The sequence below is a fragment of the Talpa europaea genome, assembly GCF_964194135.1.
Source record: "Talpa europaea genome assembly, chromosome: 11".
In the NCBI taxonomy this organism is placed as follows: domain Eukaryota; kingdom Metazoa; phylum Chordata; class Mammalia; order Eulipotyphla; family Talpidae; genus Talpa; species Talpa europaea.
The window spans coordinates 7,233,127-7,248,924 of NC_140078.1; the positions used below are offsets into that span (position 1 = coordinate 7,233,127).

At 42.4% G+C, this 15,798-nt stretch overlaps 1 protein-coding gene across 1 annotated transcript in view; it reads right to left on the reverse strand.

Annotated features, from left to right (window-relative positions):
- SLC9A8 (solute carrier family 9 member A8) overlaps positions 1-13,435 on the reverse strand; it is a 34,901-nt gene extending 21,466 nt beyond the window's left edge. Inside the window, exons 1-5 of the mRNA XM_084246797.1 lie at positions 13,377-13,435; positions 8,110-8,193; positions 5,327-5,428; positions 4,172-4,206; positions 2,751-2,894 (exon numbers count right to left, since the gene is read on the reverse strand). Of these exons, the coding sequence (XP_084102923.1) occupies positions 2,751-2,894; positions 4,172-4,206; positions 5,327-5,428; positions 8,110-8,193; positions 13,377-13,427 (416 nt within the window). The 5' untranslated portion in view covers positions 13,428-13,435. The remainder of the gene's footprint in view (positions 1-2,750; positions 2,895-4,171; positions 4,207-5,326; positions 5,429-8,109; positions 8,194-13,376) is intronic.
- Positions 13,436-15,798: the final 2,363 nt, after the last annotated feature.

The window sequence follows — 15,798 nt, forward strand, 5'->3', positions numbered from 1 at the left end:
CCATTTCATGAGCATAAGCTATAACTGGAGGGAACAAAAGGTTTCCGCCACAGCAATTATTTTAAGAATAAATTGTCATAGTAACAAATCAATGCTAAAAATAATTTAATTAAAGTTAATAAAAAAACAGAAGATACTTAGCTTTCTGGCACTTAAGAAAGTAAAAACATTAAAAGGGGGTAATTCATTCACATATTTAGCTGCAAAGATAAATGTGTCAGATCACTTTGAAAACCATCATCTACAAAGAACACTCCTTAGAAACAAGATGAGACTCTGCCTTACAACTAAGGAAAGCTGACCACAGGCCCCTCTGTACTGCAGAAGAAGGCAAGGTTACCAGGCCCCCTTCTCTCTCTTCTATCTGAAAATGCTGATCAGCTCACAGGACAACCGTCTGGGAAATCTGCAAGGTGGCTGTTTCCCCCTAGTACCCAAGGCACTGTGTTTGCTTTTCTAGAAGCATATTTCTTGCATTTTGGCCCAAGTTTGTTGAATTCAATTGGTCTCCAGGCAGTGTCTGGCATAGAGGGCCCTCACCAAATGCTGCTAGTGGAAGGTGGGGGCGGGGTGGGGGGTGCTTTTGGAAACTACATGCACCTGGTCCAGAGACCCATTTTCTGGAGATGTCACAGATTATTTGGCCTTCAAAAGTACTTTTCCAAGGAAGAATCTTGGGCTACTTATACTGGCTCCATCATTTCTCATTTAAAAAAGATTATATCTCCTAATCTTTGGCTTTTTTTATGACAAAGAGACCTGGAAAAGCTCAGAAAAAGTCCTATTTCTGACATTAGAAAGGAAAAAAAAAACAAAGACAAAGCAGTCACGTTTAGCTCCTAATATAAAAATAACCCATGATGTCACTTCCAATTTGGGCAAGATTCTTTCACAAATGTTCAATATGGGCAGCCAGGACGTAAGATAAAAGTGAAAACCAGAACATTAAGAAGCTTTCAGAGTAGATTTTAAGTAAGATTTTTTTTTTTTAAGTTCTAATATCATGGGGCCTCCCCTGGTGGCACAGCGGTTGGGCACTGGGCTGCGAAGCTGCCCGCAGTCTCTGCAGCGCTGGTTGGATCCCCGGCCATCGGGCAAGGGTCCCACATAGTGCGCAGACCTCTCCTGCTGCCTGCTGCCCGCTGCTCCCCTCAGCAGTGTATTTCGTCAGTCTGCCTGTTCTGTTCCCCGCTCTGGTTCTGGTGAATTCTCTCACCCTCCCATGCTTCTGACTGTACCCAGTGCTTGTATAAATAAATAAATAAATCTTAAAAAAAAAGTTCTAATATCATGATATATAATTTACTAATAAAGCTGCAGGAATTTTTGCCATGAAAAAGCCCATAATGGAGATTTAGCTAAACAGATCACATTGAATCCATAGGCAGGAATAATCTGTAACCAGTAAAATGATGCTATAGAAAATGATTTACCAACTCTGTTCAATGGAAAAGTTACAAGAGTCTATGGAACAGAAGTCCTCAAATAAAATACTGTATACATCTATCAAACTGACATCTGTAATTATCTCTGGGTAGTAACAATACATGTAATTTTAATTTATTTTTTGTTTACATGTTTTCTAAATTTTATGGAAGAATATATATTACTTTTAGAATACAGAAAATTTTAAATTTTGTTTAAGGTCTGCTGAGTACTCCTTGAAATTAAGCAACCAGTTCTTCCTGTAAAAGGACAAAAACAGGGCACACAGTGAAACAGGAACTGGGGACCAGAGTGAATAGGAAGGGAACTCACATTAAGTGAGGCCAGATGTTTTTCACAGAGAGTCATATTTAAATATTTAACCCTCAAATCCAATCCTAAACTGAGTCACTAACGTCCTCACTTTATTCTTTAGAAACTTGCAGTTCAGAGAGGTAAAGGCACTGAGGTAAAGGTCACACAGCAATGAGTCATATCACATGAACTTGCACCGAATTCAGCCTGGCTCTCAAACTTGGGTTTTTCACACTATACAACATTGTTGTATTTCAATATAAGAATTCTGAATGTTAGAGGCTATACTAAAGCTTTAGGAAAATGCTAACCACCAAAGAGTTGTTATGCTTGGCAAAGAATCCATAACAAACAAAACAAGACAGAGTTCACATAATGGAAACTGTATCCTCACACGGCTCAGCCCTACAATTCTCTCAGCTCATCTCTGGAGCACTGTCCAGGGCTCTTTCCTCCAATCTCTCTGTGAGTGCCTTTTCTATGTTTTAGCAAAATTGTTTGGGTTTCCAGCTCATGCCTGCTAATGAACCCCACAACTCAAGGAAACAGCTGTGCATCCCATCAATGCATTTCTATTCTCTTAAACTTACTTCCTTTTCCCACTGACATATTGACAATATATGATTCATCTTTAATCTCTGAGATCCTGTCAACAAGGACAGTGAAACCAGTGGAACTGGGAAAGATTTGCAGCTTCTGAAGTTACTTACATGCAACAGTATCCCAAGACGGGCACCTATTAGTGTCACTTTAATAAGCACCCCCGGTGTTGCTGATGAGAAGCTGAGCCCAAAACCACAGCTAAAAAGTAAGTCATGAAAGGCAGATTCTCCTCTCCTTGTCACCCTGAACCCTAACAGTACTCCTGAGCACATCGAGAATTGTCAGGACAGATGGCAGAGAACCAGGCAAGACTCACAGGACCAGCCGCTTCACATGCAACTGCCTGGACACATCGGTCCCTTTGTCACAAAGACCTCAGTTCTGTCACTTGAGGAAAACACACTTACTTGGTCAGGACAATGGAGACTGCGTCGTTGAGAATACTCTCTCCAAAAACCAGCATGTTGAGCACAGGGTCCACATGAAGGGCATTAAAAATGGCAATAGTAGCCACCGGATCAACAGCAGAAATGAGGGAGCCAAATGCAAAGCTGTTACAAAAAGAAAAAGGAGGGGGAAGTTCTGTGATGATTATCTCTGGGTCCCCCTACTAAAACACCAACGTCAAAGGCTGTGTTTGACATAAAAGCACACATGGCAGCTGAGGGAGAGAAGGGAGATGGGGTTTTTCTCCCTCTTCCCCAGCTGTGTGGTGGGCGGGGCAGTGACAGGCCTACTCTAAAAGGAGCTCTCACCCCTTAAGTCCAGAGGCTTTATTTTGACCAGTGTTGGAAGATTTTGACTTAAATATGTTACAGACTTCCTGGCTTGCTTGGTCAGAGTGGCTGGAATTGTGATGGCTTGGGGGTCTCCCCGCAAAGGCGCATGAGCTCCTGCACCAGACTTCTGCTCTGCCTCGTGCCACCACCTGCAATGGACCCCCGCCCCACTCACATTGACCACATCTAACTACCAAAGGCTGGCAGTGACTCCAGTGCACTTTGGGGGCCAGGCCAGCAGCTCTTGCCTATAGCACCCACAAAGGTCAGATTATTAACTGCCTAATATATGTTTCAGGCACTAAGGCTAATAATCCCGCAGCATTTACATGGCACTTACCACGCCCCAGGAGCTGTCCTCAGTACAGGACACAGACTAACACAACAACCCACATCGCAACCGTCTGAGAGGGCACTATTGTCCCAGTTACACAGGAAATCGAGGGGCGAAGAGCTTAAGTGACTTGTCCAAGGTTGGACAGCTAGGAAGTGGCCGAGCCAAAACTCACTCAAGGGTCATGTGGCTCAGGGACAGCATCTGACCATGGCACTGGACAGAGCAACATCCAGAGATGAAGACCAATGTGGAAAACAGCAAGGGTTGCACAGGACATCAGGGTGCCGAGAGAAAGAGTGCCCTGCAGGGGTGGCGGTGCCACTTAGACTGAGGGACCAGGAAAGGCCTCTCTGGAGATATGACACTTACTGGAGCTATATGACAAGAAGCAGGATACCAAGACGTGGGGGAGCATGTGTATGTGTTGGGGAAGGGGCTGTCAGATAATGGGCCACAGTTATTTCCTCCAAAGTTTAAATTAAATCAATCCTTTCAGCCAGTAATGTTTTGACTGGAGAGCTTTGAAATTCCTTAATATAATTTTGATTCATTTCACAGACACAAATTAATTCAGAATAGATTCTACAGCAGAAATCATTAGCAAAATAAAAAGAGAGACAGAACAGAGGTACCACACCCAGGAATCAATGTGGAGAAAGTTCTCCCCAGGCTGAAAAGAGTCCCATGGCTGTTAACAAAGCGAAAGATTTACCTGTCTGTCATGTTGAGTTTAGAGATTACATCAGCCTGTAAAATAAAACACACAAACACACAGACACAAAAACAATCCCTGGAGAACAGCCAAGAAGATTAAAATGCCCATTAGTGCATCATTATAAACTAATAGGGACATTAATCTTCAGTCCCCAAACCATTTGAAAAGTAAAGAACATCCCCAAGTTTTAGTGGAAGCATGCATTCCATCACCAAACACAGAAGTATGGAAGAGAAGGCTGGGTTTTCCAGACCAAATGAACTACAGTTTTCTTCTTTATGTTCATTGCCGTTTAACACTAGGAGCAAAGCAATGAAGAGGGCTGCCTGACAGACAGATTTATTGTGGTGCCATCGCTGCCACAGACGGAATGGGCTTTAGCCTACAGCTAGGAGAAGCAAATGCATCTGACACATATAAGAGAAATCTGCTGTTCACTGAGATGCCTGAACCTCAAATTTAGTTTCCAGAACTGGGGCAGGCAAGCTTCCGGCAACTGACAATGAAGGAAAAGGGCTGTGGCGTGCACAAACACACAGAATGCAAAAACTACGTTGTTATTGCCTTCCTATGGAGGTTTGGTTAAAATGAATTCAAATCAATTTGAACCCAAAGTACAGATCACCCAGGTGATGACACCAGGAGGTGGTTTAGCAATGGCAGAAAATGCAGAGAATATCTCTAATTCCACAGGGTCTAGGTAAGAATTGAGTGAACACATTCAGGATCATCTTGGATTTTTTAAAAAATGCAAATGTTTATTAAAAAAAAAAAAAGCCTAACAGCGTTTATCCCTGATCCAGTCTCTTCAACAACACTATGTACACTTGTTTGTAATTTGAAGATCTTCATGGCATCTAGTTTGCTTTACTTTTAGGAATTCCGACAAGACAATGTTGGTTTGCAAGTGAGATCAAATACTGTGGAGGGTTATGGGAAAAGTTCACTCAATTCCAGATCCAAACCTCTTCGAGGACACTTAGGAACAATTCTGGCATGCCTTTACTATGCTTCGTATGAAACTGAATTTCCTTCAAGGATGACATTACCTTGAACATGAAATCCAGGTCCCATGTGGAGTCCCTACCCGCCTGCCTGCACTCACTCTAAGAATGTAAGATGTGCCAAGTCTTTCAAAGATGTTTTTCTTACCTGACCCAGAAAATAAATTCCTCCACCTACAACAAAAGCGGAAATTGCTGTACCAAAAACAGCAAACAGGGTGATGGAACCAATGTTCTGAAAGAAGTTACCCTGTTTGAAAGAAGGAAATGATTAGATAAGTTGGTCCAGTTGGTGAAGGCAGGGACCCCTGGCCTAGGCCTAATCTCACCCTTGGTGCTCTGTAAAGGGCATCCTCACTTACCCTCTTTGGTAAGCTGGAAACCAGGAAGTCTTCCCTCACCCCCACATCTAATGCAGAGCCAAATCCTGTGGCTCTTACCTTCCTTATATCACTCACATCTTCCTGCTTCTCTCCACTGTCATCTCCACCACCCTGGCCCAAGCTGCCATCACCTGTCCCTGGACCACTGCAACAGCTAAAAGTTGAGACTAATAAGTCTAATAACAACTCTAATAAGACTAATTAGTCTCAACCATTCTTGGCCTCTTGCTCTCCATTCTCCAAGGACTTCCAGAAAAATCTTTGCTAAAGACAAATCTGATTGTGCTGGCTTCACTATGACCCCCACTTCTACCTGAAATGTAGCTAAAAGCCAGCCAAAGTCTCGAAGGTTTGACCCCGTGAAGAACTCTCACTCACCGGGCACTATGCTCCTCCTTGTCCTCTGGGTTTCAACTGGTAATAATCTTACTAATCTTTTTATTCTCAGTCCAAATTTACATTAGCAAACACAGCGATATTAAAATATCAAAGTTGACTTCCTATCTTGTTTGGGGAAGGACGAGGAGTGGACAGACGTCTCTGAACTGGCATTTTCAACTCACATTAAACACTTTCACATAAATTGTTACATTCTTTGCTGAAAAGCCATGTGCCAAGAAATGTTTTCCTAAGGAAATATTATTTCCCCCAGATTTTGAACAAGTACATTTATTTTCCCTCCTCCAAAATGTTAGAAGATACTTTGCGTGCCCTGATATAATTGAAATGTCATGTTTTTAAGTCAAATCAAATCAGCTCCCTCTGTACTATTTTGAGATATTTTTATAATCAGCTTATAGTTCTTTTAACGTGTTTACAAAATGAAAAAAGACACGGAGACCCTTAAATTCTTCTTGCTTGTTTCCTTTTTAACAAATACCTGGTGTTAGTTATGGTTTATTAGATGTGGAAGTTGTGTTTTTATTTTTTATTGGACTTATTTTTCAATTTTTCTGTGGATAGATGCATAATAAAACAAGGAAATCTGCATAAAACATCTTAGAATATATTTGCTTTAGTACTCAGGGGAAAATTAAAGATTTAATTTGTATGTTTTTAACAAAACTCTCTTGACAAATTTAACTCTCAAGTTTAATAAGCTATTACCAGTAGTACTAGCAATATTAATAATAGATAATAATAGATAACATTGATAACAACAAGAAGGATTAGTATTTATTTAACGTGGTAGGTGGTAATTTACATACATTCTTTCATTTAGCATAAATTTCAAAACAACCTGGGAGGTAGAGTTTTGGAGGTTTTTGGTTTTTTTGTTTTGTTTTGTTTTGATTTTTAATTTCTACTCTACCCAAGAGGAACCTGTAGGGGGCAGCGCATGATCAGATCTAGGTTTCTTGCTCCCAAGTCCCGGCTCTTTCCATTCTCCTAAGATGGGCCAAAGCTTAGTCCTTCTAACCTTTATGCTTTTTTAACCACATTCACAAAACAACGTGTATTACTAATATTTTAGTTTACGTTGAATCATTTTTTCATTTTAAAACTGAAATTCATTTATATTCAAAGAAAACTCATAGACGGGGGAAAAAAAAACCAAGTGTATACACAAACTGGCTTAAAGTGAGATGCTCCTGCCCAGGCATATATCAATGAGGCTGCCCAGGGCCTCCCCTGGTGGTGCAGGTGGTTGAGCACCGTGCTGTGAAACTGTCTGCAGCCTCTGCAGCGCTGGTTTGATCCCAGCCGGCCGACGAGAATCCCACATGGTGCAGCAGATCTTTCCTGACTCGCCTGCTGCTCCCCTCAGCAGCGTATTTCATCAGTCTACCTGTTCTCTTCCCCACTCTGTCTCTGGTGAATCCTCTCACCCTCCTGTGCATCTGGCCTGTACCCCAGTTCTTGTATAAATACATAAATAAATCTTAAAGAATAAAAAAAAAAAAATGAGGCTGCCCAGGCAGGAATCAATAAGGCTGCTTTCTAGGATTGAGGAACCATGGGTGGAGCACCCATAGAACTGGATGAATGGGCCAGAAGGTGCTAGAAAAACTAGGAGGAAAATGGGGCTCTAACCTATTAAGGAGCTAGGCCAGGGAGAGGGTGTGGAGAAAGGAGACTGGGGGTAAAGGGACTGTTGGCTGGGAGCTGAGGCCCAGGGCAGAACAGAGAGAGAGACAGTGAGGATGGGTGGGTTTAAAAGGAAGGCAAGGTCCCACCGGGCAAGCTGAGAGACTCAAAAGGCCTGGAACACACCTTCCTCTCCTTCCAGGACAGCCTGTCCTCTTAACACGTGTCAGTCTGTGTCCAACAAGAGGAATCAATGTATTGTCACTTTGGCAATCTTCCCCGGGCAAGGCACTCTATGAAAAATACCAGTTTAATAAGCCACACTGCTGGCCCATAAAAGCAGCCCAGTGGCCATGCTTGTTCCTCTCCACCAGCAAGGCTGGGCAGTCCAGCTGCCACTAAGCACCCCAGGGTTTCACATGGAGACGCTGCTAAATTAATACCCAAGCTGCCAGGGAACTGGCCTTACCAACCTGGGGAGCCATGCGGCCCCAAAGCACAACCTGTGCCTGAGTCTTACCTTGTGTAACGAGTATCCTGACTCAAATATAATAGGTGGAAGCAACAGGAGGAAAAACATATTTGGACGAAACATTTCCTCTTCCTGAAAACATAAAAAGGGTATTTTCAGAGGCATGAAATTTGTATAATTAAGAAATCAATCCATCAATGAAGAGCCAGAGTCACTCTTCGCTTAGAGCCTGGCCTGGTAGAAATATATGATGCTTAAATGACTGTCTGATAGTAAAACTGAAAGGAGGGAAAAAACTAAACAAAAACAAAACAATATCAAAAACAAAAACAAAAGCTGCATTTAAAATGTGGGACAGGGCCTCCCTGGTGGTGCAAGGGGTTAAGCACCACACTGTGAAGCAATCTGCAGCCTCTGCAGCATGAGTTCGATCCCTGGCTGGCCAGGGAGAAACCTACATGACGAGGCAGACCTCTCCTGTCTCGCCTGCTCCCCTCAGCAGGGTATTTCAGTTAATCTGCCTGTTCTGTTCCCCACTCTGTCTCTGGTGGATCCTCTCATGCCCCGCATCTCTGGCCTGTGCCCCAGCTCTTGTATGCACAAATAAATAAATCTTTAAAAAAAAATAAAATGTAGGACAAATATTTCAAAAGGTGATTGGCAGAAGACAGAACAGAACAAATTGCTTCCAGACAGCAGGATGCTTTTGTTCTTTACTGAGGATAAGAAACCTGATTCAGGGTCTCCCGGTGGCGCAGCGGGTTGAGCGCCACGCTGTGAAGCTGTCCGCAGCCTCCTCAGTGCCGGTTCGATTCCCCGCCGGCCAGGGAGAATCCCCCATGGCGAGACAGACCTCTCCTGTCCCGCCCGCTGCTCCCCTCAGCAGTGCCTTCAGTCCGTCTGCCTGTTCTGCTCCCTGCTCTGTCTCTGGTGAATCTTCTCACCCTCCCGCGCCTCTGGCCTGTACCCCAGCTCTTGTATAAATAAAAATAAATCTTAAAAAGAAAAAAAAGAAAACTGATTCAATACAGAAATAATTCAGAACACTTTCCAAAACAAGTCGACAAATTGGAATCCTCCAGGAAAAAGATAAAGTGAAGCCCTAAAACAATCTACTTTGAGAAAAGCAAACCCTACGCAGGTTTGCGACAACTGTCCCTTCCTCTGGCCTCTTTGCTAACTCACCCGAGGGCCTTGTGACAGGGGACATGGCTGTAAAGTGAGCCCTCTGCCACGCTTTCAGATCCAAATACTAAGTATCATTATGAAAGATAGTTCTAGAATATGTCCGTTGTTGGGGAAATGAAATAATTTCATTTTCTATCGCTACATCTCTCTTTGTTGGTGGATTTGGGAAAAATAAATATTTGTCCTGAAGCCCAAAAGACAAGATGTAAGATACAGTCTATCTAATATCACATGAGCAGGCCCCCTTTTCTGATGAAAATTTCCATGCCACAATCTTGGCAGACTGGTTTTTTGTCAAAATTCCTATTTCAAAGAGTGACTAAATGTAGTCTTACAAATGTACAGCTGTTACCATAAAGACTAAAACAGTGCTCCAAAAGGCTCAAAATAGGAGCGAATGACGGCTTCTGAAAATGCCTTATTAAGCCTTAAAATAACTGCCTGTGCAACAAGCTCATGACTCAGTCTGGGACCAGGTGAAGAGAAATGGGCCGATTTCTGAGCTTTGTAGAACTTACTCTCAGGACCTGGGCAGTAGATAGTTCCTCTTGGAATCTCAGAAATGAAGCCCTTCCCTGGGAGGAGGAGGACACACCTGCCGGGGATCATGGAGAGTTCCAGACCTGAGTTGTGTTCACCTAGACTCTCCAAAAATGACCTTATTTGGAAATAGGGTCTCTACATAGGTCATTAAGGAAGAATGTAGGTGAGATAGTACTGGATAGGGCAGGCCCTAACCCTGACGAGAGTGTCCTTTTAAGAGACAGAAAAGGACACTGAGACACAAAAGGCCATGTGAAGACAGGCAGACAGGAGCTACTCTGCCTCAGGCCAGGGAACACCCGGGCACACAGAAGCAGGGCAGCCACGTGGGACTCTCCCTGGAACCCTGCCAACACCTTGCTTTCAGATTTCTGGCCTCCAGAATGAGAGAACAGCCTGGAGCTTTCATCACCCAGCATGTGGTGATGTGTGACAAAGCCACAGGGGACTCTGTTACCCCTCACAGGGGTACAGTGTTAGAAAGAGATCCAGGTTCCTTTTGACAACATTCAGGTACCCCCTAAAGTCACCAAAGACCATTTCAGGGGTACCTGAACAGTGCGTGTCAAATACCATGGGCCCCACAGACTGAGAGTCCCCCCCCCCCTTTGACGCTTTTCAATCCTAATTAAGTCAGACACCTCTGCTGGTGCTGCCTAAGGAGCGCCTCTCTCCAATGTGCTCTTCTCCCTTTTTGAGAGAACAGGCTTGGCCTCAGAGGCTACCACAGATATCTGTACTACACTTTGATTTTATCAAACTTATGAAATCAGTTTTCTACCTGGCACGATATTAAGAAGTTTCCTTTAACATAGATGTATCCAGTATGCCAATGTTCATAGTAACATTATACACCATAGCCAAGAGGGGGAGACAGCTCCCTTCACAGGCGATGAATGGACAAACCAAGTGTGGTCTATTCCAACAATGAGTAGATTATTCAGCCTCAAAGGCAGGGAAGTTCTGACACTTGCCGTAATGAACCTTGAAAACACCAACCAAAGTACAATAAGCCAGACACAAAAGGGCGAATACGCCATGGTTCCACTCATATGAGGGACTCAGACTGGGCAAACTCATAGATAGAAAGTAGAACAGGAACTACCAAAAAAGGAAAAAGAAAAAAATATAGATACAAAAAAGGAGACTAGAAAGTGGGGCCCAAGGGAATAGGGAGTTGTTATTTAATGGGATAGAGTTTCTGTCTGTGCCGATGAAAAAGTTCTAGAAAGAAATAGTGGCGATGACTACACAAAACTGGGAATGTAGTGAATACTATTTGATTGTACACTTAGAAGGGACTAAAATTTTAAATTTTATGTTATCTGTATTTTGCCACCAGAGCTTTTCCTAAAAAAAAAAAAAAAAGGCTATAAAAATGCACATACCTAAAAAAGCAAGCTGCTTTGAAGACATATATTAAACATGACCATACCAGCCAAATGCAGGCCCAGCACAACTGTTTGGACACAGAACTTCATGGAAAGAAAACAAGCTCCTTCACTGTTTCTCTTAACTCCCACTGCTCCCTGAAGCAGCCAGTTTCCAAACAGGTGTCCTGTTTCCCACTCTGGCTTTCCAGAACACTTGTTCCTCCGGGAAGCCTGTCCTCATCATCCCAGCCCGGAAGCCCCATCCTGCTCTGAGGCCATGCTCTGGCTGCAGGGATGGTGTTTCAGGCACTTAATTACATTCATTTCCCAGTTCAGTTGTCTGCACTATTAAACATATTACTATTATTTTAATTTAAAAAGTAACATCTGTTGAAAAATAAATTCACTGAGGCATATAAAACTAAAAGTGAAGGACAACCTCCTCACCACCTACCGACTCACAGGCTTCCCAGGCCCACCCAACATCACCTTGGGAGTGGCCACAGCCCAGTGTCTCGGGCCCCTGCTGGGAGAATGTGGGCCTGGTATTAAGAGCTTCTGCTTCTTTAAGAGAAGCTAGAAGTTCAGAATTTTATGAGAATTTCCCAGAATTTTATATAGATAAATAACATTTTTAAATCAAACTAACAATTTTAATTGCTTTAAAACCAATTTCCATTTGATCTGTTGATTTTTAAACCAAACCAAATCAAATGTGTTGGTGGGCAGTATCTACACATCAGACTACATCCAGCCTAGGAGCAGAGAGAAGGTTCCAGCCTGAGCCACTATGAGGAGGCTAAGTTGGCCTGCTGCAGGGAGGCAGAGCTGTCACCCATAGTGTGCTCCAGTGGGTCTCCCCAAGTCCCTCCAACCCTCCACAGCTGAGGGGCTCTGGAAGTAACTAGAGTTCAATATACATTTGAGGATTCATTTAATATATACAAGTTTCCTGAATAATATTTACAACAGTTTCAAATATTCTTTTAGGTCAGACTATGAGGCTTGCTCTGCGATTGTACACTCTCTGGTTTCACAGGTAAGTGGGTCCCAGCATGGAGGCGCCCCTTCCCAGTAGGAGGTGCTCAGCTGTGACACATTTCAACCCTATTATTCTTTCATTTTTTGAAATGGATCTTTCTTCCCTTCACAAAATCCATTCTGTAACACACTTGTTAATCCCTCTCTTCCAGAATGCATGTTCAAGTTTAAGTTCAAATTTGAGTTCCAGGGGCCTCCCTGGTGGGGCAAGGGGTTAAGTCTCAGCACTGTGAAGATATCAGCAGTCACTGCAACATGAGTTCCATCCCCAGCCAGCACATGGTGCAGCAGACCTCTCCTGTCTCCCTGGCTGCTCCCCTCAGCAGTGTGTTTCAGTAGATCCACCTGTTCTGCTCCCCATTCTGTCCGGGTGAATCCTCTCACCCCCTGCATCTCTGGCCTATACCCCACCTCTTATATGCATAAATAAATAAAATAAATCTTTTAAAAAAAAAAGAAAGAAATTTGAGTTCCAGTTAGTCCTTGGACCAAAGATGATGCTCCTGCCCTCATCACCACTGTGTAGACATGGGGCAGAAGCACCCCCACACCAAGGTAGGCAGGATGAGGTGGAGAAAATACAGAGCATGTGGGACCAGCGGGTTGGAGTGAGATGCAGCTCAGCCGCTTTCTAGCTCCGTTAGGTTGCCCTGGGCCTAGCTTCTCTGAGCGTCACCTTGCTCATCGGTAAACACCAGGGGGATGATGACACCTGGTGGAGCTAGAGCATGTGGTTGTCATGGGGACAAAAGGAGTTACAGCATCCTGTAAGTGCTACAGTGCTGGACAAATGTTTTATTATCCTCACGTCAGATGTCAGAATGAAATTGGGAGCAATAAACATTGCTTGATGTTTAATGCTAATTACAACCTCCCCCTATATAGCAAGTTAGTCTAGGATTATAAAAACACAAATTAAAAAAACTATGCCATTGAGTATTTCCATGTTCACTTGAAACTGGAATTTATACTTTTTTAAGAAAAGATAAATAACCTCAGATGTAAAGATAGCAACTCTAACAGAATGTTAAAAAATTAACAGGACAATATAAGCAACTTCACTGATGTGAAGTAATAGAAGAAAGTCAGCATAACCATCAGTGTTGCTAAAATTAAGAATAACCAATAAAAGCTGCATTTAAGATAACAAGAACATTTAGGCAAACCTACCTTCCAATTTGCCAGTTTTTTAAACTCAATAAATTTTATAACTGCTCCCATGAGAATACCTAGAAGAGAAAATGTGAAGTTTAACATAAATACAAGGTATGAGGAAAAATTACTCAGATTTATTATTTAGAGAAATGGTATTAGTAGGTCTCTAAATGGTTTTTATGGACTTCTGCAAGTTTTATGTCTAAAAGAAAGAAGAGTGGACATTAGTGTGAAGTTTTGTGAGTCACATGAGCTTCTCACATCTCAGGCAAACACATCAACAAGGGGTGGCAGGGAGAAAAAGCTTCACAAAATGAGTCCCATGGGTAGCCCTCCTGGTACGTGGACTCACCACCTGGCATTTTTGCTGTCGCCACCCATCTCCAGGGTGAAATGGCAAAAGGCTTACAAGCTAAGTTTGCCTCAAGCAGCTCAGTCCTACTATTTTCAATCAAGAATCCCAGGTCCCCTTTTCGGGATTGGAAGGCTGCACTATGTAGACTACATAGAGATACACCCAAAGGCAGCGAATCATCTCAAGTGCAAAATCTGAGAAATTCCTGGAGCAAAACAGACCATCGAAGTTCAGGCATGTTTCCATAAAGCTGACAGGTTCATTATTCTCTCATAAAGGACCTACCAAAAATAATTCCCCAGGAAGCACCTTGGAGACAATTGCTTTACTCACTAGATAAATGATTCTTAACCCTGCTGGCTCATCAGAATCACCATAGAGGCTTTTGGGGAAGACACCAGAGCAGAGCCCTCCTAAATCACAGTCTCTGGTGAGGGCTGATCTGGGACAAAGACCACTGTGGACGCTTGGCGGGGAAGTCTTTCCCTGTTCCCTTCCGAGGAAGGAGCTTTTCTCCACCAACAGCAGAAAGCGGAAGAAACCCCCCTAATTAGGCTTTTGAGGAATTTTTATACACATTTTTACCAAGCAAAAAGTTCACAAGTACTTTGTAAAATGTCATAAGCAAAACCAAAATTCCCTTGCCTCTTTAATCAAAAAAGCATTGCATTATAGCATCATATTCGTTTCAAGAGCTCATCATCAAGAACCAACATGTGTATATATTACAGGTTAAGGTCACCACTATGAGTCCAAATCTCTCCTTCCCTATATCATTGTCTCCCTTTCCCTGACTTACCCACTCTCCTTCTCTCTCCCCCTCCCCTTCTGGTAGCCACTAGCTGGTCTTACAGCCTAAAAGTTTATTTTTGTTTTATTTAGTTCATCTGTTTTCTCTCTATACCACACAAGTGAAATCATATGGTAAGATCTCACACCCATTTCTTTCTTAGTTCTCTCTTCCTGTCCCAAGGTAACCAAGCATCTTACCAGACCATTCTCTATCCTCTTATATATTTATATTTAACCACACAGTACTGGGGTGGGTGTGTGTGTGTTTGTACATATGGCATGCCCATGTGTATTCTTATAAAACTGACAGTACTGTATCATTGTACTACTTGCTATTTTGCTCAGTATTGTCTTTGAGATCTAATCAGCGATGATTACATATACATCTGCCTTATCCCTTTTATCAGTCCTACAGCACAGCATGAAAATGCCATAAATTGAACAATTATTTCTGCAAGACACAATGGCCAACACGCTTATGAAAAGACACTCACATCATTATTCATTAGGGAAACACAAATCAAAATCATGGTAAAATACCACTTGATCCCCACAAGGATGTATAGAATTCTAAAAAAATAGGAAGACAGCAAGTGCTGGCAAAGATATAGAGAAATTGGAGCCTTTACACACTGCCGGCAAGGTTGTAAGATGGTATAATCGCTGTAGGAAAGTTTGGTTAATTCCTCAAAAAGTGAAACAAAAGTTACTATCTGACCTAGCAAATACCCAAGAGAAGTGAAAAAATATGGTCATACAGAAACGTGTACATGGATGTTCATAGCAGTATTAGTCATAACATGTCAAAGGGAAAAACCCAAATGTTCATTAACGATAAATGGGCAAGCTAAATGTGGTTTACCTAGATACATAATTTAATTTTATTCAGCAACAAAAAGGAATGAAGCACTAACATGCCACAACATGGATGACTTGTGAAAACATGCTAAGTGAAAGACTCCAAACACAAAAAGACAGGTATTTTATGATCCAATTATATGAAACATCGACAATAGGCAAAGCAATAGAGATAGAAATTACTTTAGGACTGGGAAGGGTTTTGTGACAGCAGCTAAAAGGTATAGAGTTTCTTTTGGGGGTGATAAATATGTTCTAAAATCAATTATGATGGTTGCAGTACCCTGTGAATGTACTAAAAAGCACTTAATTGCACGCTTCAAGATTGTGAAGTTTATGACATGTGAATTATATATATATTTTTTTAATCACAGTTTTTTTAACCACTCCCCTAATAACAGCTTTAGCTATCTGCTGTTAACAGCGGCACTG